General features: G+C 41.9%; 2 protein-coding genes across 7 annotated transcripts in view; one reads left to right on the plus strand and one right to left on the minus strand.

The window, feature by feature from the left end:
- HEATR1 (HEAT repeat containing 1) overlaps nucleotides 1–5,774 on the plus strand; it is a 36,642-nt gene extending 30,868 nt beyond the window's left edge. Inside the window, exons 38-45 of the mRNA XM_077925772.1 lie at nucleotides 95–253; nucleotides 821–955; nucleotides 1,480–1,584; nucleotides 1,687–1,855; nucleotides 2,744–2,904; nucleotides 4,205–4,363; nucleotides 4,842–4,950; nucleotides 5,542–5,774. Coding sequence (XP_077781898.1) covers nucleotides 95–253; nucleotides 821–955; nucleotides 1,480–1,584; nucleotides 1,687–1,855; nucleotides 2,744–2,904; nucleotides 4,205–4,363; nucleotides 4,842–4,950; nucleotides 5,542–5,630 — 1,086 coding nt within the window. The 3' untranslated portion in view covers nucleotides 5,631–5,774. The remainder of the gene's footprint in view (nucleotides 1–94; nucleotides 254–820; nucleotides 956–1,479; nucleotides 1,585–1,686; nucleotides 1,856–2,743; nucleotides 2,905–4,204; nucleotides 4,364–4,841; nucleotides 4,951–5,541) is intronic.
- On the minus strand, nucleotides 5,682–18,621 carry LGALS8 (galectin 8). Of its 6 annotated transcripts, none has more exons than XM_028724089.2 (10): nucleotides 18,472–18,621; nucleotides 16,474–16,600; nucleotides 14,881–14,969; nucleotides 12,616–12,826; nucleotides 10,890–11,009; nucleotides 9,587–9,643; nucleotides 9,478–9,504; nucleotides 8,620–8,708; nucleotides 8,034–8,199; nucleotides 5,682–7,141 (listed from the first exon to the last, which is right to left on the minus strand). In XM_028724089.2, exons 2-10 carry the CDS (start codon nucleotides 16,513–16,515, stop codon nucleotides 6,992–6,994), a joined length of 951 nt encoding a protein of 316 aa, XP_028579922.2. In that variant the 5' UTR covers nucleotides 16,516–16,600; nucleotides 18,472–18,621; the 3' UTR covers nucleotides 5,682–6,991. The 6 variants fall into 6 exon arrangements, with proteins under 6 accessions (XP_028579922.2, XP_028579920.2, XP_028579921.2 ...); XM_028724087.2 differs by having other exon boundaries at nucleotides 9,478–9,507; XM_028724088.2 differs by having other exon boundaries at nucleotides 9,478–9,507; nucleotides 16,474–16,594; nucleotides 18,472–18,576.
- Nucleotides 18,622–23,575: the final 4,954 nt, after the last annotated feature.

Raw genomic sequence — 23,575 nt, forward strand, 5'->3', positions numbered from 1 at the left:
CTTCAGTTTATGATTAATTATGAACTGCTCAAGCAACATCATCTGTGCTGCTTCTCTGGCAGCTAATTAGATCTGCACCTTTGCTGCCTTTTAGGTGGTTCGTTTGGAAAGAATTGCCGTTGAAATGGGCCCTTCATCTCCTGTTAATCTACGTGTGACGTCTCTGAAAAACACCCTGGCAACGACCCTTCCACCGAGAGTTCTTCTGCCAGCAGTTACGAAATGCTATGATGAAATTGCAATTGTTTCTAAGGTTAGATGTGTTCTGCTTCTTCACTTAAGTAAATGGTGGTGGTGGTGATTTATTAAATTTGTATGCCCCTTCATCCGTAGATCTCAGGGCAGTTCACAACATAAAACTTACAAACGTAGACATATTTTATATTAAACCAAAAAACTGTTTTATAGTGGTTTTGAAACCAAGTGACTTCATGTTTAAGGAGGGGAAATTCTATCTGCGAAGATCTGGTTTTACTTTCCAGAGGCTCTAGCTGTAATTTATATATTTCACTTGTGCTCTAACACTCTCTCATATTTGGCAAGTGGTTCCTGGTTGTTGCTTTTAAATGCCAACTTAAAGGACTATGAAAGCAGATGGACCACCATTCTCTTGAATAAGGGCAAACATTTCATAATTGCTAGCCGCCTAAGAAGCCTCTGGTTCTAACATTTTCATACTGAATGCTTCTATACTGATGAAACCATGTTCCAGAAAGAAAATGCCTTTTCCATGTTTGTTTATTTCTATTATCTTAGAAAATAGGTTTTGTCCTGATTTAAATATTTGTCTATCATATACTTGTTTTGTTTTGTTTTCTAGAACAATCTAGGTGCACTTATGGATATTCTGAAGGAGCATATCGTAATTCTAGAAAAAGACTCACTAGCTGCCCATCAGTCTGAGCTAACAGCGTTTTTCTTGAAGGCCTTGGACTTCAGAGCTGAGCATTCTCAGGTGGTGTATGGAAGGTCTTTGGAGAACATGCAAAACTATAATAATTGCCCGTTACATGATGTATTCAGCTTATTTTTTTATTGCTCTGGCCACAGTTCTGCACCCAGGCTGAGTAACTGACTAATTTAAGAAGCCAAACTGTGTGCAGGATTGCACCCACTGATTCTCCATTTTTAGAGATGGTCACATATTGGCCAATTATTGCTATTGGTTGTTTTTTTTTAAAGTGTGTACTTAATATTAAGTATAGTAAAGACACAAGATGAGATCCAGTTGTAGCAGTCTGCTTGCACAATGGAAATTCATTTAAGCAACAGGCCTTGTTGTCCCTTCCAGCCTCCTGAGCTGATCCAGAGGGTCCTGCAACTCTCTGGTAAAGATTTGGTAATTTTTTGGAGGTGGGGAGCAGAGAAAAGATAAGCCCTGTTGCATGATTGGTAGCCCACACTCACTATGTTGTATCTCACCAATAGACTATTAAGTGAGTATTGTAGTGTTGATTGGTACTGTCGGTTTTCATCTAGGACGACCTGGAGAACATTGGGAAGACGGAGGCTCATATTATTAAGTGCTTAATCAGCATGGTTATGAAGCTTTCTGAAATGTCTTTTAGACCATTCTTCTTCAAGGTGGGTGTTCTGTCCTATTTCTATCTTAGCCATTTACAAGCTGCCCAGGCTATTATTATTTTTATTATTATACAGAAACTAAAATTCCTCTCTCTGTTTCAGCTCTTTGACTGGGCCAAAACGGAGGGTGCCTCCCGGGAGAGGCAGCTGACTTTCTGCCGACTGGCAGATTGCATTGCAGAGCAGCTAAAAGGACTCTTCACTCTCTTTGCTGGCCATTTAGTGAAGCCATTTGCTGACACACTGAACCAGATCAATACTTCCCAAACAGGTAGGAAGAAGACACTCTGGAATGCAGTAAATAAAAAACCGCTCATTTTAATTCGTTTTTGCATTTCTCTCTTCTTCTTTTTTGCTGCGCTCACACTCAGTAGTTTTTTGCAAGTTGAAAACCAGGATTTCTCAGCCTGGAAAGTCAAAATTATTGAAGCAGAATACATCACAGGAATTACAAAAGCTATGCAAGTGTTAGATGATCGGCCTTGTATTTGGCAGTGCCACTTCTACTATTTTAAACACCTTGTCATAATTTTCATATATATCACTGGAATGAAACTCACAAGATATTGCCAAATGGTCTAGAAAGATATTACTTAGGACTAGGATCTGTAGGGATGGATAGGAAGCTGTGGAGAATTGAATATTCCTTTCCTAGCCGTTCCCCAACCTACTCAGTCTTTAGGAGACCTTGCTCTCTAAAGCCAGCCTTAAGCACTAGAAACGTGTGCATTTTCGAAAGTAATGCTTATGCTCAAAAGGAAGAGAAGACCACATCTGCTTTGAGCAAAGGCAGAAAGAACTAGAAGAGAGAGAGCACATTTAAATCATATCTACCTGCCGTGGTTGAATCAGAGGATACAGTCCCTCTAAGTAGATGTCTCCTGTCCCATGGCAACCTGAGAAGTGTGCTTTTTCTAAGTTACTGTTGTAATTTCCAGGAACTTGATGCACTGGATAATATACTAGAAGCTAGCTACAACACTGGCACGCTGTATCACGCACTGTGGGTCACAGTATTTTTGCCATAACAAGTCATCAGCTAATGTCATGTGATGTTCTCCTAATGTGGCTTGTGCAAATTGTAGCCCCTGCAAGCGTTACTTTGGTAGTTAAGCAATGCCAATGGTGCCTCATTTCGGTCTCTTGTTATTTTTTGCAGATGCAGAGGAAGCTTTCTTTGACTCTGAGAACAACACTGAAAAGAGCTGTTTATTGCTACAGTTTATCCTTGATTGTCTCCACAAAATCTTCCTCTTTGATTCCCATCATTTTGTGAGCAAAGAGAGAGCAGAAACATTGATGATGCCTTTGGTCAATCAGGTATTGATAAACGTATTTTCGCTTAACTGTTGGGTACTGCAGACATTTTTGTTGGGTACCTTTAAATGTCTTCCCTTTTATACATCATACATTTCATTATTGTTCAACTAACAGACGTATGGACATGAAGGAGGGGGGGGACCTTGGCTGCTTCATAATTTTCCATTGTTGTCAAAGCACTATACCAAGTTTAAGCCATGCCCATAGCATCCATCACAAGAATTTGCCGGTCAGTAATCACAGAGGGACGTGGATGGCTCTGTGGGGTGAGCTCCCATTGCTCGATCCCAGCTCCTGCCAACCTAGCAGTTCGAAAGCACGTCAAAGTGCAAGTAGGTAAATAGGTACCGCTCCGGCGGGAAGGTAAACGGCGTTTCCTTGCACTGCTCTGGTTCACCAGAAGCGGCTTAGTCATGCTGGCCACATGACCCGGAAGCTGTACACCGGCTCCCTCGGCCAATAAAGCGAGATGAGCGCCGCAACCCCAGAGTCGGTCACGACTGGACCTAATGGTCAGGGGTCCCTTTACCTTTACCTAATCACACAGTTCAGAGATGGCGTTAACTCTTTATTATCAAAAACACAACCTCCACAGACTTGGTTGTGTCATGCCTAATGAGCAGAGCAACTCATTCCCGGTAGTCTTCCTCCATGAAGATAAGTTGCTGAGACTGAAAGTCCCCACCTCCTCACCAGAGCTTTCCCTAAGCAATCAGAGACTGTGCCTGCGTGTAGCCAAACTTTTCTGCACCCTTTTCATGCCTCCTCTGGTTCTGGTTACAGCAGCGGTCTGTGCCTCTTCACCAACTGGACTCATCTCTGCCTCTTAGCCTCCCCCATCCCACTCTCCCACTTCAGCTTCTGCCTCCAATTCGGGACTTCTCTCTGCCACAAACTCCCAGCTCACTAAGCCATTACCCCGTCAGTTTCTGACACCTCCTCTTCCCAGTCCTCTCCCTCTGTCCACTCATTGTTGTCCAACCACCACTCCCCCCCCCCCGCCTCTGAGCCCTCTTCCCTTGGGGGTTCCCCAGCTGGTTCCTCCCACCATTCCTCTGCGTTCAACCAATCCATGACAGCGTTCTTGCTTAGTCCCCTTTTTTTCTTCCTATTAAATGCAGCCAGGGGTGGTGCATTAGTGGACACAGATTTCAAGGAAGAGGTTTCAAAGGATTCTAGAAACTGTCTGTGACTGGCAAGGAATCTAGGGAAGCTAGCGATCACAATATTGTTACTGTCTGAAACAAAAAAGGAAATATATTTCACTTTCATGTGCATGTGATTTGTTTTCTCTAAATAGCTGGAAAATATGCTTGGGGGAGAAGAGAGGTTCCAGGAGAGAGTGACAACTCACTTGATCCCGTGCATAGCTCAGTTTGCAGTTGCAATGGCAGATGACTCTCTGTGGAAGCCACTGAACTACCAGATTTTGCTGAAGATGAGGCATGCATCACCCAAGGTATGTGGCGGAGTTGGGTCATAAAATAATATCCCATTTAAGTCACCCTGATGTGACTAAGGTGGCAGATGACTGTCAGTGGTATGCAACTGTTATGTAACCTGATTTCGGACAGTTCCCTGCTTGCACTGCAGCGCCATGCAACAGTTTACACAGTCTGTAGATGCCTTTCATGTGGCAAGACTTAAGGGCATGTAGAGGGAAGTATTGCTATTGCAAACTGCTTTCTGCTGCATCTTGCACAACCATTAAGATACAACTTTGTAGGTTTAACTTGAACTGCCAGTGGGACACATTTACTAAAACATGTGACTAAAGTAAGGAAGCAGACTGGTGGATGATAACTTCAGCAAAGCTGTGATTCTGAGTTTGTGCACAGAAACTTGTTATGCTTAGCATTTCCTCTTGAGAAGTTTAGTGTCTGAATGCAGTAACATGTCCCACTGTGATACTACAGGCTGCTCTCTTTTTCCTTTAGGTTCGATTTGCTGCCTTGTTAACTTTGCTAGAACTTGCACAAAAAATAAGAGAGAACTACATGGTGCTACTTCCCGAGTCTATTCCTTTCTTGGCAGAGCTTATGGAAGGTAACGTAGCATATATTATTGTTACTGTGAGAATTTCTACTTGGGAGTCTACTTTAAATGAAGCCGTTGCTGCACTTTTCACACCCTTCCTCAGTAGGGTTCCAGATAGTCCATATGCCCTAATAGAAAATGCTCAAGTCTTTTACACACTGAGGTTCCACAAGCACTTCCACAGTGGTTTGTGCCATGACTTGGTGGCCTGTTTTCCTTCACCTCACTAATGCTAGGAATAAATGAACCGCAATCCCTGGCTTAGCATTCGTCAACTTGTGCACATCTAACTTGCCAAGCGCATGAAGTTTTCATTGTGTAACTGGCCAGCTGCAGTTGCATAAATTAAACACACCCTTAACAGGCTTCCAGAACCTCTTTCATTGGGGAGGGAAGTTAATGGCTCCCAATTCCCATCTGCCCCAACCAACATGGCCAATGGTCAGGAATGATAGAAGTAGCAGTCCAACAGCACTTGGGAGGGCCAGAGATAGCTGCTCACTCCTGTTTTAATGTTTCATAGTGGATGAAACTACTGAGTTCCTTTTTGCCAGTGACTTCATAGTTACCATGTTGTTGTTTGTCCCCCCTCCTCCCCAGATGAATGTGAAGAAGTGGAACACCAGTGCCAGAAGACAATTCAGCAGCTTGAGGTCATTCTTGGAGAACCATTGCAGAGTTACTTCTAAGACTATCCATGGTCTTTTTCTTTTCATCATTCTCAATAATATTTAAACATAAACGGTGAACTTTTTTTAATGTTAAACAAGAATTTTAATTGTATACATTTTTTCCACTCTGAATTGTGATATTAAAAAACACTCATTTATAAACGGTTGGGACACTTGGCATTTATCCTTTCTCTGGCTTGCGTAAACTGGATGCGTTCTTCACATTAGGAAAGTGTGAGGTAAAAACACATCACCCAACTTTGTGCCTGAAGCAAAAACTCTTCTGTATCAGCTGATACTTCATCTAAATTCTGCAGTAAATCTAGTTCTTGCCTCAACCCCCATGAGGAAACTAACACTGTCCTGGCCTAGCTGTTTAAATAAAATCTTCTGCCAACTTGGTGGAGCTGAAGAGGAAACTTCATTCACTACTTGGACTTCTCTCTCAGTGACGTAATCTCTGCTGGTGGAATTGTTAAATAAAAGGTTTCAGGTAGACCAGGGAAGGGGCACCCATGGGCCTCCACTTGCTTGACTATACCTCCTCATTCCTATTGGCCATGCTGCCTTGAGATGAAGTCCAAGAACAGCTGGGAGGGCCCCAGTTTCCCTGCTACTGCAGCAGGTCATTATTGTTCATTTTTTAAAAAGATAAAGAATTTTGGAAGTCATTGCATCTAATTTTCTCTACATAGCTTCACAGAAGTAAAATTTTAATTCTGCGCCCTTCAGAGCTATTCAGCTTAGAGAGAGAAAATGGACCCTTTGTCTCTAATGACTAGCCCTAAACCCCAAACACTTATCTGGTACAAGAAAATAGGAACTTCTCCATTTTAGTCATGTTTTTGTGAAGAAAGACACCTCTAACAATTGAGACTACTAATGGTGCCCTCCATGAGAATATGTATTTTCCAGTACAGTGCAACCAGTTGAGAGAATATACTGGTTATAATTTCTAGAAATGTTCTAAAAGCATGAGAAAGGTAAGAACATAAGAGTTCTTTTGAATCTGCCGTACCTTCCATTACCAGCAGCAGAGTTAGCTTAACAATATAGTCTTCAAATTCACTAGTTGAATTTAGCATACACAATTTTAGTAACAGCAGCTGGTAACTATTTATAACTTAATATTACACTGTGGATCAACAGTATGTTTATTCTGCAAGCTATGGTTAGTTTTTAGATATTATGTCAGTTGATTTCCATGGACAAATACAGAAAGGTTTTTGTAAGCAATCTGCATCCAGTATATATGCATTTTTTGCTGCGGTAGATGGATCAAGTTTAATGCTGCTCAGTGTCCTCAAGATTAGAGGAAGGGATTCAAGGAGACCTTTCTAAAATCACTTTGAGAGTAACACACAAGTACTGCATCACAGTTACCAGCTCCTCACATCCAGCAGTCGAAGGTCCCCATGGATTTCCAGGATGCTGATCTTTCCAAGTTGTTTGAACCGGTGTTTGTACTCTATGGCATGCACACCGTTGATCGCAACGTTGTAGTGATGGGCCTTGCAGAGTATTATCAACTGAAAGTTAAAGACATTTGACATCCTTAGTTAAATTAAAACCATTCAAAGTTATGGGGTGCGTAAGATAGGAGCATCTGCAAGGGGAAGACTACAACCTACCCAACAACTAAGGATGGCCATGTTTGAGGAATCGTTTACAAGGTAGGATAGTTCGCAACCGTAATATTCAAATAGTTTTGGAACATGTTTAGAAATAGAAACTTTTAAGATTAACTTTATAGGATGCTGTGTGCTGAAGCTACAACCTCTCCTTGTGCTGCACCTGTGAGCTACCTAGCAGCCTTGCAGGCAAGAGGAAGGGAATATGTGACAAAGGTCCTATCTACCACACTGCTTCAACTGCTGTGACGTAAACAGCTGTTTGTGCTGTATGAAGTTGATGCATAGACTGAGGCTGGCAGAAATCGGTGGTGAGAGTCTAGTCATCCCATCATAGGTCCTTACAAAAATATTCCATGATCCAGGCAAAGGAGGTATAGATTCCAAAACATCACCATTCTTGCCTGAGCCACTGGGCATAGTGTATTTCTACTTAAATCATCCTGCAACGTCAAACATGTCCCTGCCATCTATGATAATCAGCTACCAAAATCTGCATGTCCATGGTACATGCTCCAGAGAAATAAATATGGCAGAAAGTACTCATAACTGTCTAGAACTGTTGGGATTCCAGCTCCCATCAGCCGCCACCAACAGGATGGTCACTGATGATGGGAGTTTAAATCCAAAAACATTTTGGAGGGCCACAGTTTAGTCTCTGTAGGAGAACTAATGTTACACCATATTCTCCTCTACCCAGTCCAACACTATTTTTTCATCCCCTGCAAACATCTGCATTGCACATATTGCGGCAGATCACTACTGGTCTCCAATTTGTTTAATTAGTTACCTCAAAGTACATTCCTGGAGAGAAAGGGAAATGAGGGATCTGCTTTTCTTCTTCTCCCCAGCTGCCTTCCAGGTAGGAATTTCTCACAAAAGCTTTATCTCTTATTCGGGGATTCAGATGCAGAGCAATGTCATCTGAGTCACTGGCTTTAAGGTTAATGGCAAAGCTGCGAAAAAATAGTAATGTTAAACTACTGCATTATCGCTATCATACTGGACAGTGGTGGGAATTACTGAAAGAAGTCAGAAAGTACCACTATTATGGTTTACAACAATTGGTGACAACAAAGGTTCTGATTAGAACTTGCAATTTTTTTTAATGACTTCTTTTATTTACACACACCAACAAAAACATTTTCGAAAGCAAAATAAATCAGAAATACAGTGGAAGGGTTCCAAGGCGGTTGCTATGTTTTATCCAGAGCACGTAGGTTTCTGATTGTTAATACTTCCGAGAAGAACTTAGTCACGATACTTTGGATTATGCGATTAATGTATTCTAAATACACACAGAGAAAGAGACTAAAAACAGCAGCATGTTAAAACAGCCTAAGAAAAATGACAAATGCCACTCTGATTTTACTAACCCATTTGCTTTTTCGTTAATTTCTCCTTTTACGACAATTGTTCGCCCAGGCTCAAGAGGAGAATGAAGTCGTGCAATGTAAGGAACTACCTGAAAATGTAACCACACTTAGAATTATTATTCCAAAATTAATGGACTGAAACGTTTCTCTCGAAACATGAATCCTGTGATCAGTTAGTTTTTACACCTGCCTCACTGTTCATTCCTTTTTTGGATGACAAGCAAACATAAAACAGGTATAGAAATCATTTGGACTTCCCCTCTTTATTTTGACAATACATTTATCCTTTTACTAATTCCTCAGCTTTCCCTCTCATTACCTGTTATATACTGCTTAGTATACAAAACCCTCCAACTGGTTTACACCAAACCTTACGTTCACTGGTGTTTTTAATGAGGTACTCTCCTACAAGATTTATTCAAACTTTAAGTGGCAATCACAATTCCATCAGGTGCAACTGTAGCTCCCACAGTAAACATGGGAAGAGGAATGTAGAGTGGGAAATTGCAGCCAAACAGTGCTTCCCATCACAGTGAGAAAGACACACATATTGCATGTTTACTGCAGGAAATCAACTGGGGTAGCCATGGAAAAACACAGTTGCATAACATGGCTTGAAGAATAAGGATAAATTTATCAAGTGTACACTCTCTCATTAATACCCTAGCAAATAGTGAAGGGATGAAGAGACAAGACTTTACCTTACAAAAATTATTTCAAAATGAATGGCCACTTAAGCAAGAATGAGGCTACACAATTCTGCATCAAGGGGTCATGTGAAAAAGCTCATCCGTGCCCACTCCCTAATAACTCTTGCATTGTGTTTCAAATGTGGTTTACATGCCAACTGATACTTACAAACTGTGACGCATCAGGGACTTCTTCCTGCTGGAAAGAGAAAGAGAGACTTTGCTATAACCTAAGAAGAACAAAGCTGTGAACCTAGCCAGATAAGAAGAATACCTACATTTCCTGCGTTTGTCTTTGTTGCCCCTAGCAAGGATGGCTGAGAGCCTTGCAAAGACTGCAGAGAAAAGACAGGTTGAGAGATCAACACTCACAGGTCACAGAAAACTCACATAATGAACTGCCATCTCTGAATATCTTTCTAACTGCGAATGTTTCATCAGCAAGCTGTTGAAGAAGGGATGGTTTTCCATTGCTGTAAAACCAGGGTGGGAACCTGCGACCCTCTAGAAGTTGTTGGATTAAACCTCCTACATCCCTGACCACCGGCCATGCTGGCTGGGGCTGACGGGAGCTGGAGTTCAGCAATATCTAGATCAGGCAGAGGCAAACTCGGCCCTCCAGATGTTTTTTCAGACTACAACTCCCATCATCCCTGACCACTCGTCCTGTTAGCTAGGGATTATGGGAGTTGTAGTCCCAAAACATCTGGAGGGCCGAGTTTGCCTATGCCTGACCTATAGGGTCACAGATTTCCCACCCCTGCTTTATTAAGATGGTCCTCAAACACATTAGCAAGGCAGTGATGATCCAGCAGGGGCAGATCGCACAACTTCTTCTATAGAAGGTCACCACAGAGGCACAAAGTCAAATGAGGTAGACTGACTAATGCATTGCAAGGATATCTGCCACTTCAGTGATACACCAATTTGTGTGGAGAGAATGTGGAATCACTTCCTTAAAAGCAAAACAGGCTCTTCATTATTTCTGTACTCTCCATAGACAATATGAGGACATCATGCCGACACATTAGGCCCCAAACTGTTCATGTTAGTTATATAAATACTGTGCTCAGGGTACAATATTTCTCACTGCCCAAGTCACTGGGCAATTCTTCTGTCAAAAATCACACGCTGCTGCTGCAGGCAATATTTTCTCCCCTTCCTAGCTGGGAGTGAAGCACACCATCAGATCTATTCTGACCTATCCATAGCTGCTCTTTATGTGTTCCACCGCAGCATGAAATTGTAAGCAGCAGAAAAATGTCTGTAATATAGACCGGCAATGTGGAGCCACTTTGATGCAGTGGTTAGAGTATTGGAGTGAATTTGGGGAGACTCATTTTCAGATGCACACTTGGCCATGAAGCTCACCAAATAACATTAGGCCAATCACTAGCTTTCAATCCAACCTACTTAACAGAGTTGTGACGAGGAAAAATGGGGGTGGTAAATAAATAATATATATCACCTTGGAGGAAGGATAAGATAAGCTTAATACTATCTATCTATCTATCTATCTATCTATCTATCTATCTATGCATGCAATCCCTAAATAAGTTGCTGCGTTATTTAATAACTTACCGCATTTGACACAAATCCTATCATACTGACTTGCACATTTCCATATATTCCAATTGTATCTATTTTTTCAAGGTTAAGCCTATGCTTGTAGATCAACAAGTGCTTTCCATTTACAGATACCTAGGAAAAAATAGAAACAAAAACACACAGCTATTTCTCACAGTTGTGGTGAAAATATGCTATCATCCAAACTTTATATTTATTCATGCAAATGCATCTTAGTTTGAAGTTCTGTGTTGGCAGTTTCTCATTTTTACATTTCTGAAAACAAATAAGGTGCCTAGATGCAACTTTTCACAATATTCTCTGATTCAACTGTCTCAAAATGCTTGGTCTGCGTGCTCTGGAAGCCCAGCATGTAAGTTATTGAGCTGTCAGCAGTGAGTCCCAAGGACAACACAAACCCAAAAGCTGGAAGGACAATCTGTCTTCTAAAACTGTGTCCGCACACAACTAGTATCTTTCCATATACTAACTGCACAAGGTGGAAGCGCAATAAATCAGCACTGTATCCCCGGTTTTGAGCTTCGCGTCCTGGTTTTGTCATGGAATGACATCTATCTTACTGCAGCTCTGCAAAGGTTTGCTATTATTTTCAGCTAACAAAAATTGTCCATTGCTCTTTTTGGCTGCTTCCTTTGCTATTGGCATTTTTCTCTTTCTTTGTAATCCCCACTCCAGCTTGAGAATATCACCACTGCTCCCATTCACCCAAACAGCTTATGAATTACAGCTGCCAGCAAAAGCTAAAATCCTGGTTACTTTAAGAAACTCAGACAATACAGACACTTTATCATCTTCACATTTTCTCCCTCTCTTTTGGCAGCATACTGCATCCAATTTATCAGGCAGATGTATGGGCGCCATTGCAGCATTTGTTAATGTTAAAAAACAAAACAAAAAAACCCCTGATCATTCAGTTTTTAAGAGAAGGAATTATGTGTTCATGAAAAATGCGTGAACAATTTCTTCAACACTGCCTTTAAAATAAAAAAGTGACAGGTGTGCTGGTAAGAAGACAGCTAATGGCAAATTGTGAGAATAGGAGACACATTCTGAGCAGAAATATTTGTCATTAGTTGTATTCAGCTCCAAATGTAGTTTTTTGATGCCTGAATACAATCTTACTAGCAAGTGTTGGTTCATTAACCATTGCTGCCTCCCACTTCTTGTCTCTCTGGTTTACTGGAACCTATGCACTACTATTAAACCAGTAGTTTTCTACATGTAAGACGGGAAAGAGTGGATCCTTGCAGGAAATGGAAAACCTCTTCCTCCTAGCTGCATGCTTCTTAGACCAACAGGTAAGAGTGTCATCCTGACCTATTCTGTACCATGCAACTAGTCTGCATGGCTTACCCCTTGTCAAGAAACAATGATACCATCCTCTTTTTCTATTATGTTTTACAACTCTATAATTCACCATGACAGTATGTTTTATTCACATCAACACAACTTCATCCAGAAGCAAAACAAAAACAAAAATTAAACCCTGAAGTGGCTATAAAGAACACTGATCCACTCAAGTTGTTTGAAATGGAGCAATTCAGGCAAAATTAAGCACTTCTTAAGTTCTACTAATTTCAGTGGGAGAATTAAGCTCTTAAATCCTGTTGAAACCAGTGTGACGTCAATGCCTGATTTTGGCTGGATTGCACCCTCTGTGCTTTTGGGCATGACAGATTGGCTAAGTAAGTAAGTAAGTAATCAGCTTCTAATAACTCACCTGGAATTTATCATGCAGAACCATAAAAACAATCTCAAATGGCTTTCCTTTTCCAAAAGGCATTGCGTGAGTTATCTCTTCCCAGCCCCATCTTTCATTCTGTAGGGTATTGCAAACGATGCAACCAGATTTTTTGAAGCGGGGGTTGAAATGAAAGGCTACATCAGCCCGAGGTTTTGTGCTATTGCCACACTGGAAGTCTATCTGGAACCTAGCAGTAAATTGAAACACACCGGTCAATTCAACCCTCCCATAAGCAACATGCAGCAACTCTCTAAGGCAGGAGAGGTCAACTGCATAATTGCTACCTGTGAGAATAGGATGCTTGCTCTATATTCCATGTCTGCTATATGAATCCAGAAAATTGCGCTGGATAATAGGAGCACCTAACTCTTAGTTTGGCTCATGCTCATGGCAACACAGTCACATTGGCAGAGGGCTTAGCCATAGCTTGGTCACTGGACGCACAGCTGAAGATACCAAACTACTCTCAGCAAGATGAGACCACAAGCATCAGTTCCACTTTTCAACTTCTGATACTAAAGATGGTGTATGAAACACAGAAAGGCTCTTCGTAGTCTATATATGTCCATGCCATAGATGTAATGAAAGCCACTATTATTATTATTTTTTAAGTGGGTATGTTCATGGCTATGGCACAGGTCACTAGCAATTCCAGTGGTACCTCTAGATACGAACGGGATCCGTTCCGGAGCCCCGTTCGCACCTAGAATTAAACGTAACTAGTGATGGTGCTAGTTAAACTGATTGGTTCAAAATTGGGAAAGGAGTACGACAAGGCTGTATATTGTCCCCCTGCTTATTTAACTTATATGCAGAATTCATCATGCGAAAGGCTGGGCTGGATGAATCCCAAGCCAGAATTAAGATCGCTGGAAGAAATATCAACAACCTCAGATATGCAGATGACACAACCTTGATGGCAGAAAGTGAGGAGGAATTAAAGAACCTTTTAATGAGGGTGAAAGAGGAGAGCGCAAAATATGGTCTGAAGCTCAACATCAAAAAAACGAAGATCATGGCCACTGGTCCCATCACCTGATCTCCATGATCACTGCAGATGGTGACAGCAGTCACGAAATTAAAAGACGCCTGCTCCTTGGGAGAAAGGCGATGGCAAATCTAGACAACATCTTAAAAAGTAGAGACATCACCTTACCAACAAAGGTCCGTATAGTTAAAGCCATGGTTTTCCCAGTAGTGATGTGTGGAAGTGAGAGCTGGACCATAAAGAAGGCTGATCGCCGAAGAATTGATGCTTTTGAATTATGGTGCTGGAGGAGACTCTTGAGAGTCCCATGGACTGCAAGAAGATCAAACGCATCCATTCTTAAGGAAATCAGCCCTGAGTGCTCACTGAAAGGACAGATCGTGAAGTTGAGGCTCCAATACTTTGGCCACCTCATGAGAAGAGAAGACTCCCTGGAAAAGACCCTGATGTTGGGAAAGATGGAGGGCACAAGGAGAAGGGGACGACAGAGGACGAGATGGTTGGATAGTGTTCTCGAAGCTACAAACATGAGCCTGACCAAACTGCGGGAGGCGGTGGAAGACAGGAGTGCCTGGCGCGCTCTGGTCCATGGGGTCACGAAGAGTCGGACACGACTAAACGACTAAACAACAACAACAGTGATGGTGCGTCTGCGCACACGCGCGTCGCTTTTCGCCGCTTCTGCGCATGCGCGTGGCGTCATTTTGAGCGTCTGCACATGCGCAAACGGCGAAACCCAGAAGTAACGCGCTCCGTTACTTCCGGGTTGCTGAGGAGCACAACTTGAACGTGCTCAACTCGAAGCGTATTCAACCAGAGGTATGACTGTACCAGAAATACTCCCCCCATGCCCCCAAAATCTAGTGAACATTTTAAAACATTATTTAATATACGCATACATTTCAGTCATTGCATAAGCCAGACTTCTTGCATATTCACTTTATCATGACCTTCATTTAATGTTCAGATCTTAGGAGCAGAAGCCAATTACTTTCCCAAGCCGTGCATTATTTGAAATTATTTCTGGGGAGTAATTTCACAACACTATCGCTTCCACCAGAAAACCTATGATGCGGAAGCAGCAAGTGCTTCCAGCAATTTGTAACACTTCTCAAAAGCTTTAATTTCATACGGATTTGCTGCAACCATTTCAATATGTGAGGGAACGTGTTCTGCTGTCATCTCTTTGTGTGCTTGCCTTCAACCATCACCTACCAGAGGACTATTTATAAATATCTTATTTGAACACTTACCTTTCTGCACCTTCTGGGACAGACCCACGTATGACCACAAGCTCTCCAGGCAAAAGACCCCCAATAATAGTCCCAGCATATGGAATACTCTATAAAAAGAAGAGGGAAATGGAATTATTATGCTTCAGGCTTGAGAAGAATAAAAATGAAATTTATACATAGTTTATTTACATTATTAACCTTTCCTGTATTTCACTAACTAGGACTCAACAAAAGCAAGTTTTGAACAGTTTTTATTTGGAGGGGGGGACGGGGATGGGGGTCAAAATTAGCAAGATCTACTAGTTTTGCCAGCCGGGATGCGGGTGGCACTGTGGGTAAAACCTCAGCGCCTAGGACTTGCCGATCACATGGTCGGCGGTTCGAATCCCCGTGGCAGGGTGCGCTCCCATTGCTCGGTCCCAGCGCCTGCCAACCTAGCAGTTCGAAAACACCCCTGGGTGCAAGTAGATAAATAGGGACCGCTTAACAGCGGAAAGGTAAACGGTGTTTCCGTGTGCTGCTCTTGCTCGCCAGAGCAGCTTCGTCACGCTGGCCACGTGACCCGGAAGTGTCTGCGGACAGCGCTGGCTCCCGGCCTCTAGAGTGAGATGAGCGCACAACCCTAGAGTCTGTCAAGACTGGCCCGTACGGGCAGGGGTACCTTTACCTTTACTAGCTCTGCCAATTCAGAGAAACTCTTTGCTGGGACACAGTCTAAGGCGGCTGGCATACTTATTTATTTGAACTGACCGGTGTAAAACAAGAAATCACTTCTAGGAACTGGTGGGTGCATTATCCATATACAACAGGGGAGGCCAACTCCCAAGAGTCTGTGATCTGCTCACAGTATTAAAATCTGGCAGTGATCAACCCCCTTTTTGGGAGTTCAGCTACAACTTGTTGAGCTTTTTTTAGGTAGGAAGAAAGCACAGATTTTTGTGAATTCAATCCTAAATTCATGGGAGAAAGAGTTTACTTGCTGAGTAATCTCCGTCTTCCGTTCTGCAGATCATGCAACAATAGAGGGTGGGACCGGATTCTATTTTACCAACACTAGGGAAAGGGAAGGGACCCAGTGATTGACCAAGATCTACCAAGACCTCCCAGGGATCTACCAATAGATCACAATCGACCTGTTGGACATCTCTGATATACAACATGGGCTTGGGACCTACAGCAGCCCCAGGACAAAGAGGTGCCATCAAATTAATTTGGACTAGATTCCTAATCCTCACCTATGTGCCTTTATTCTCCAAAAAGATAGATGTACACACAGAGCTCCGAGTACTACTTGTCCACACTCCTCCAGCTGCTTCTCTCAGGCTGCAAGCCTAAATACTAGGAAGTAACTTTGAACCCATGGGGCTTCCTTCTAATTAAACTCACTGCTATCAGACTTCCCCCACACCCTGGCCATTAGCTTCTCCTCTCAGCCCACAATCACATGGGACACTATACTTCTGCCAGCCCTTCTTTCTCTTCATCCACTTTGTCTTTGGCCTAGTTCTCTAAATTTTCGCTTCACTTTTACTGTAAAACAAGCTTTCTTTAAGGTGAAATGACAAAATCTACAGGCATCAAAAGGAAGGAAGATGAACAGGAGATAGTTACCGGGTTCTGGATTGTCTTTTGAAAATTGTCCAGGGACATCATTTTTTCGTCCTCTAATCGAAGGAAGTCTTCAGGCTCTGTAGGACCCACTGTGTGGGTCTTGAATGGCAATAAACAGCTCCTGAAACTAAAACCATAGAGCTTTGGTATAACTGAACACAAGTTAAGAGAAAAATGGGTGCAAAAAGAATATTTTTGGAGATAGCATTTCATAATTGGAGCACCATAACAGAAAAGGCCCTGTACTCTCTTGAACATGGGAGGTACGAGGATAAGGTCTCAGCTGTCAATCTCAGTATGTGCACAGGTTATAGGGTAGTAGGCCATCCTTCAGAGGCCTGAAATGCCCAGTAACCAGGGGTATCTTATTGATCCAGCACAAGGATTCAGATGTGTTCAGGAGAAATCCCATGCCTATTTAAATCAACAAGCTTCTGAATGGCTACCATGGTCAACTGTCTAAATAGAGGAATGACCAACATTCCATTGTGTACGTATATTGCACAATGTCCTATGTGCACCATATTACCCTTTTATATATGTTCCTTAAATACAATATAGTACAGTGGTACCTCGGGTTACATATGCTTCAGGTTACATACGCTTCAGGTTACAGACTCCGCTAACCCAGAAATAGTGCTTCAGGTTAAGAAGTTTGCTTCAGGATGAGAACAGAAATCATGCTCCGGGGAGGGTGGAACACCCATTAGCTAAAGTGGTGCTTCAGGTTAAGAACAGTTTCAGGTCAAGAACGGACCTCCAGAATGAATTAAATACTTAACCCGAGGTACCACTGTACTTTTCATACTTTGGGTCTTTCTGATGTCTATATAGGGACCGTCACTGAAGTCTGTACTCTCCCTAATGGCCATTTCACACATTACATAGAGAATGTTTGGCTATGAAACAGCGAAGCAGTATATATCATTCCAGTGGAAACAGCAGAAGCCGTTTTAGGAAGTAATGGTAGGAAGTAACATATCACAAGGCATGCACATCATTCTCAGGGAAAGCAGATGAAAGGTCAAAGTCCAACTCGCGAATATTGAGAAGGGGAGTTCAGGGCAGAGCCATTCCAACCTTTAGCGGGGCAAGTGAGGTGGCCTAATCATCCTTTGCTAATTGCAGCCTCCAGTTGTGGGTGTCTTTGGCTACATAGTATATAGTACAACAAACTGCATCCAATAATAGCTTTCTGACAAGTATGCCTGTATAATGCACATTTGCAAATCCTTATTTATCTTATTCACACCATCAGTTTTAAGCAAACACTCTGAAATGCAGAGGTAGCCCAAACACAAATATATCTTTATTGTACTTCTGCATCTTTTCTGGAAGAGGATTACCAGGATGGGAAAACATAATGTAGCTCAAGTCATGGATGAGCAGTCTAATACTGTATCTTGTTACCAGCAAAAGTTCTCCTTTAGCTTGAACAGATCAAATCAGCACAGTTACACAGAAAAACATTTATTCAGAATTAGGCTTCACTGAAATCAATAATTGTAATGAGGATACTAAAATAGTGTAAAGTCAACCATCCAATGGCAGAAATTCTACCACAGCATTTATGAGTGGCTTTTGAATTGCACCCTATCAACTCTATCCTGAATCTCCTCGGAAGAAAGTTCAACATATTTCAATGGAGCTTTTATCAACAAATGTGTATTTAAAATCTAGAAGCTTCAGATAAAACAACAGGGTTTCGGCTTGAGAAATATATTGGAGAGTAACTGCAAAAGTAATGTGTAACTGAACTCCTTAGAAGAAAAAAGTAAATAAATTGCAGCACTTCCTAGAGACACGGATTTAACTTTTGCTGGATTTTAGGTACTCTTTTAAAGCACGCACTCATGTTGATAGAAACACACAAAACTCTCCCACCAAAAAATATAATAATATCTCGTTTCCACAACACTACGCGCAGCTCTATAATGTTTGGATGGAATACTCTCAGTTTCCTCACTTTACTTGGGATTATGTGCATCTTCCTCTTACCTTTATAAACCCGTATCCATCGGAAGCGCCCGGCTCTTGATGTTGTTCACGCCATTGAAACTCCTCGCACTGTTTAAAATGGTTCCTCGGGATTCTTCTATTTCCTGGATCACATACACCAGCATAATGACGTCAGCCACTTAGCTCCTCCTTCCCTTAAAGGACCATCGCCTCATTAAACTTCGGGGGGGGGGGGGGCAGTGGGCTTCTCTGTTTTGACCCGGAGTGGTCGAATGATTAGAGAGGGTCTTTAACTAAATCCCCAAGACTCCCGACTCTCACCCGCTTTTAGCCAATCGTGTCATCCCTTATATTCAGGCATGGCCAAACTTGGCCCTCCAGCTGTTTTCTAATCTTCTACTACGACTAGTTATAGGGACTGTTAGAAAAGTGTGGCTGCACCTCTCCGCCTTCCCCAAATTCCCCCCCCCCCCGACAGCAATTCCAGCACGGTTGATTTCCTTCAGTTGACTACCATCAGGCTAATATTTGTGTATTATTGACTTTGTTTTCATGCCTGTCTGTGTCGTATTAATGACGGTGCGACGGGAGAAGGGGGAGGGTGGAACACGCCCTAAACTGCATCTACTAGATTTCAGTTCTTGGAGGAAAAAATATTATAACTTCTTATATGACTGTATTTTCATCCCATTCAAGCTCCTGTTCCGTTTTAATGGGATTATGTAGGAAAAGTCACTCGTGGGTTGTTTCCAACAGTACTACGATCTCTCTCTCTCCATTTCTACAAAGAGGAGCATTGCCAATCTCCAGTTCTGTCTATTGACCTAGAATAAGTCTTCACTTTTTTTGGTCCCTTCCTCTCTCTGGCAAACCACTGTTTAGCTTTTTGGAGAAAATTTTGCGTTTTGCTTTTTTTGCAGGCAATGCAAACAGGTGCACTTCGCATCCCCTCAATTACCTACCCAGTTAGTAAACATTGCTGAATGTGTTTGAGTTACGGTTATTACGATCGGCTCCACTGAGGTTAAAGTGCGTTATGGTCTTTTGGGGGTCCGGTTAAGACTTTTCCCACCACCACCGCCCCACCACCACCTCCCCGCCCCAGTCCGTCCTCTCGAACAGCACAGGCAGGTTCACTAGGGCAAAAGGGACACTGGCCCTCACCTCAGTCTGCAAACCCCCCCCCCCCCACAACGCTTCATCAAAAGATCACAAGGTGATTCACCAAAATACACACCATAAGGAAACGAAAACAATAACACTCCCCCCGACCCATACAGTTTAAAAGGTAATACTGTATATTGTTTAAATAACCAAAGTCCTGGGAGAAGAGGAATGCTGCATTTTATAATTTTATTTTTGGGGACCTACCCAGAGAATATATTTTAACTACAAATGTAATCAATCAATAAAATACATAATATTATATATACCGTATATACTTACTTTGTTTTTAAGGCAATAAAGCCGGTCTGGCTACTGAAGAACATTCGATATGCAATGGGTGGAGGCAGGGTAGAGGTCACATCCTCAGGCCATGATCTTTGGTGTGAGAGTTGTCTGAAATGTTGGACGGGTTTAGTATTCAGAGGTTATAACTGGAACCTGCAGTTTCTGATGTGGAAGCTTTGCACTCAGTCCTTCAGGGTGGCAGGGATGGTTTTTACTATTATATACAGTGACTGCCTCAGGTAGCAAATGTGGGGGGGCTAGAATAGCCTATAAGCTGCCCCTCTCCTCATCCTACCACAGACACATACCCCCATCCATCTACACACACATTTCCCCCTTCTATTTACACTCTCCAGCCCTATACACACCGTCCACAAGCATGCACAAAATCCCCTCTGATCCATATACAAACTACATAGCCACCTGCGAGCACCACTGTGATGGAGGCTATGATGAACGGCTGGGTCTTCCCTTCAGTCCAGCTACTAATGGCAAGGCCATGTGCTAGAAACATGATGTTAAAAAACAAAAATGGAACACAAATTAGGCTTTTCAGATCAGGGAATTCTGCTTCCCCTACTATGGATTACTACTGTTTCCTCTGCAACCAGTGCACTCCTATTGCTGGTTAAGGAAGCAGTAAGCATACATCATTAGCCACAAATCTAGTTCTATCCTTTATTGGGACCGACCCCGAGAATATATGTTAACTACATTCAACAATATACAATGGGTGGGGCTGGAGAGAGGTCACATCCTCAGGCATGTATTATAGAATGCTGTGTTTTCATGCATTTCCCCCCCAAGCCAGCTTTGACCTGAATTGAGAAAAAGAATGGCCTAGCTGTGTTTTAAACCATTACTGTGTTTAAAGACAATATTTACAATGCATTGAGGTTGTTCTTTGGATCAAAAAAATTGGATCAAAGTTTGTTGGAGGCGGGGAACACATCTAATCACAGTCTATGTACATATTACTTCTAACTCTGACTACAGTGCGCTCCCACCATTGATTATTCAAGACATGTACACATGTTATTTGCCACAGTCCATCTCAGTCCTGTATCTTGAGAAATACGCTGCTTCCCTCGAACCAGCTTCCCTCTGATTTGACAGATATGGATTGCGAACACCACATCATCATGTGTATATCATGTGTACACCACTTCCCAAACCAGCAGATGCAGAGTAAATAGGAGTACGCAGCCTAAATGTCACTCTTGAAACCTGGAATCAGAAAACACACAAGGCCTTGACTTTAATCTAGAATTGTGTGTATGAGTACAAGAGTACCAACCAAACAATTGTCACCCCACATTTTCCTATCTCATTATATTTCCAAACACCAAAGATTAAATTATTGCAATACTACAGTTCATCAGTAGATGGGGTGAGTCTTCTTCATTTTGAGGCTTCTCGCCCAAGCCGATGCTTGTTTACTTTGAAGTACAGTATATCTAATTGAGTTCAGTGGGTTTTGCCACCAAGTAAACATTCTTAGCATGGCAACTCTATTAGAAAACACATCACTTGAGACAGAATAAAATTTTCTTAGAACACATAAGCCAATACCTAAAACAGGCATAATTATTTTGTTTTACATTTTAAAGCATAAAAACATATATATTAAAGCAACTCATTTACCACTAAATCAGAACACTAGGTAAGCTCCTTCTGCCAGTATAGACTCTTCACCTCTTTAATTTCCCACCAGCCATTCTGATTTCATAGATACAGTACTGTTTGTTTGTTTGTTTGTTTAGAATAATATTTAAATACCGCTGTATCATAAAAATATATCACTGTGGTTAACAAGGTAAAAATATAAAACTAAGCAATAAAATCACAAAAAGCTAAAAGCAAAAAGGAAATTAAAATTTTGAGGAGCACATGATAGGGTGAAATAGAAGCCACTAAAAAGTGTTGTATTTTTGTTGCTTTCTACTAAACGATGGAAGACATTATACGTTTTATTGGATTAGCTTGTTCTTCACACTAAACTGGGACTTCAGTGGGAGAGGAAGGAGATTAAAATAGTCACCCCTGTGCAAACAGCCAACCTGCCTACATGCACGACAGACCACAGAATACGGTGTGACTCAGTGCTCAATCACAACACACTAACGGTAGTAGATTAACCCAACAGGGAGACCATATTTCAGATAACAGGGTGTGCTGGCCCTGTGTCTTGTACACTTAGTGATTGCAAGGGGGATTTCAGTGAGGAGAAGGGCACTGTGCACTTCCTGCGAGAGCCCACCTGTGTAGTTTGGTGCTCGGTTTATCTGAAATGTGGGTGCCATCACTTGCACAGTCCCTGACATGCATGTTGTGGAGGTGTTTTAGGGACACAGTGTGCATGCCTGACGTTTTCCCACCATTTTTGTCTTGTTTTAGCTGGGTCATTTTCTTCTCTCCAGCTGGGATGAGCACAGTGTAGTGACTGTTCCCCCAGCATAGCACTAACATATCTCTAGCCCCCACATAATGTGGGTATAGGATTGCTGCGTCTGTGCTTCAAACCTTCGTGCTCAACAATTAAGCAGATGTTCCCTCATATTATTGCTTGGATTTTTAGCTTAGTGTGAAGCTGGCTCAGTTAAATTTAAAGTTATCAACCTACCCTACAGTCCCAATCACATCGGTCCAACATGGCAGAAGTGAATGAAACGGCAGTACATATAACAGCTTAAACGTATAATACAAAGTGCCTTAAAAAATGTAAGAAAGGATGAGAGAAACCCATGTTGCATTGCACTTCACATATAAGATAACTAAGCAATGCTCTTGTGGGATGGGCTTGTGGGTTTGTGCCAAGAACCTAATTAGAGCTTGAATTGCTTGTCGGAGATAAAAATAGGCCTCACAGCTGAACTTTTGTATGTAATCTTAGCACAAATTAAGCCCAAGACAAAAAGGAGAGTAGGGGGAAGAGGAACATAAATAGGTTGGCATTTGATAGCTATAATTTTATCCTCTCAGAGTAGCTGTATGTTCCATACAAACACATAGGTAGGCAAATGGAAGGAGAGTCAGTGGTGTGATGCAAAGAAGACTCTTTCTTCCTACCATGGTGCTCAGTGGCATCTTATAATGCCTTTTGACATTTTTCCTTTCCTTTCCTTTCCTTTCGCTGTGAACAATCTCAATTCAGTGTCCCTAAATCTGAAACATCCAGAACATATATTCAGAAAATATTAAAATTTGAAGCATGGATTCCATCTAACGTTTGATAAATGTTGAAGATGCAAGAAACTGCATGAAGACTCCTTGTATAGTTTTTGAAAATGCTCCTCCGGGAAACCCTTTAGTTGGTTTATCTTTTGGGACAGACTACAGTTATTACTCAAGACCTGAACGTGTCTGCTGCTTGGTTGTTTACAGAATATAGGGAATAATAGAGATCTAGAAATTGTTTGTTAATTTTTAATAATCTTTTTATAAAACGAGATCAATTCTCCACTCTATCAGTCTCATTTTACAATATATTGGATATCACTGGACTGATAAAACAAGGACATTCTGTGAGCGTTCTTGGAGATAAACAAATGCACAGTCAATTCATAAGAGGCCATGATCAATGGTTGCAATTAATTGGAATTATAAATTTCACAAAAATGGCTCGGTTCACAGCTCAATCTAAGCCAAAGGCGGGGAACCTGTGGCCTGCAGGCCAGACTTGGAGCACCAA

The sequence above is a fragment of the Podarcis muralis genome, chromosome 3, assembly GCF_964188315.1.
Source record: "Podarcis muralis chromosome 3, rPodMur119.hap1.1, whole genome shotgun sequence".
NCBI lineage: Eukaryota > Metazoa > Chordata > Lepidosauria > Squamata > Lacertidae > Podarcis > Podarcis muralis.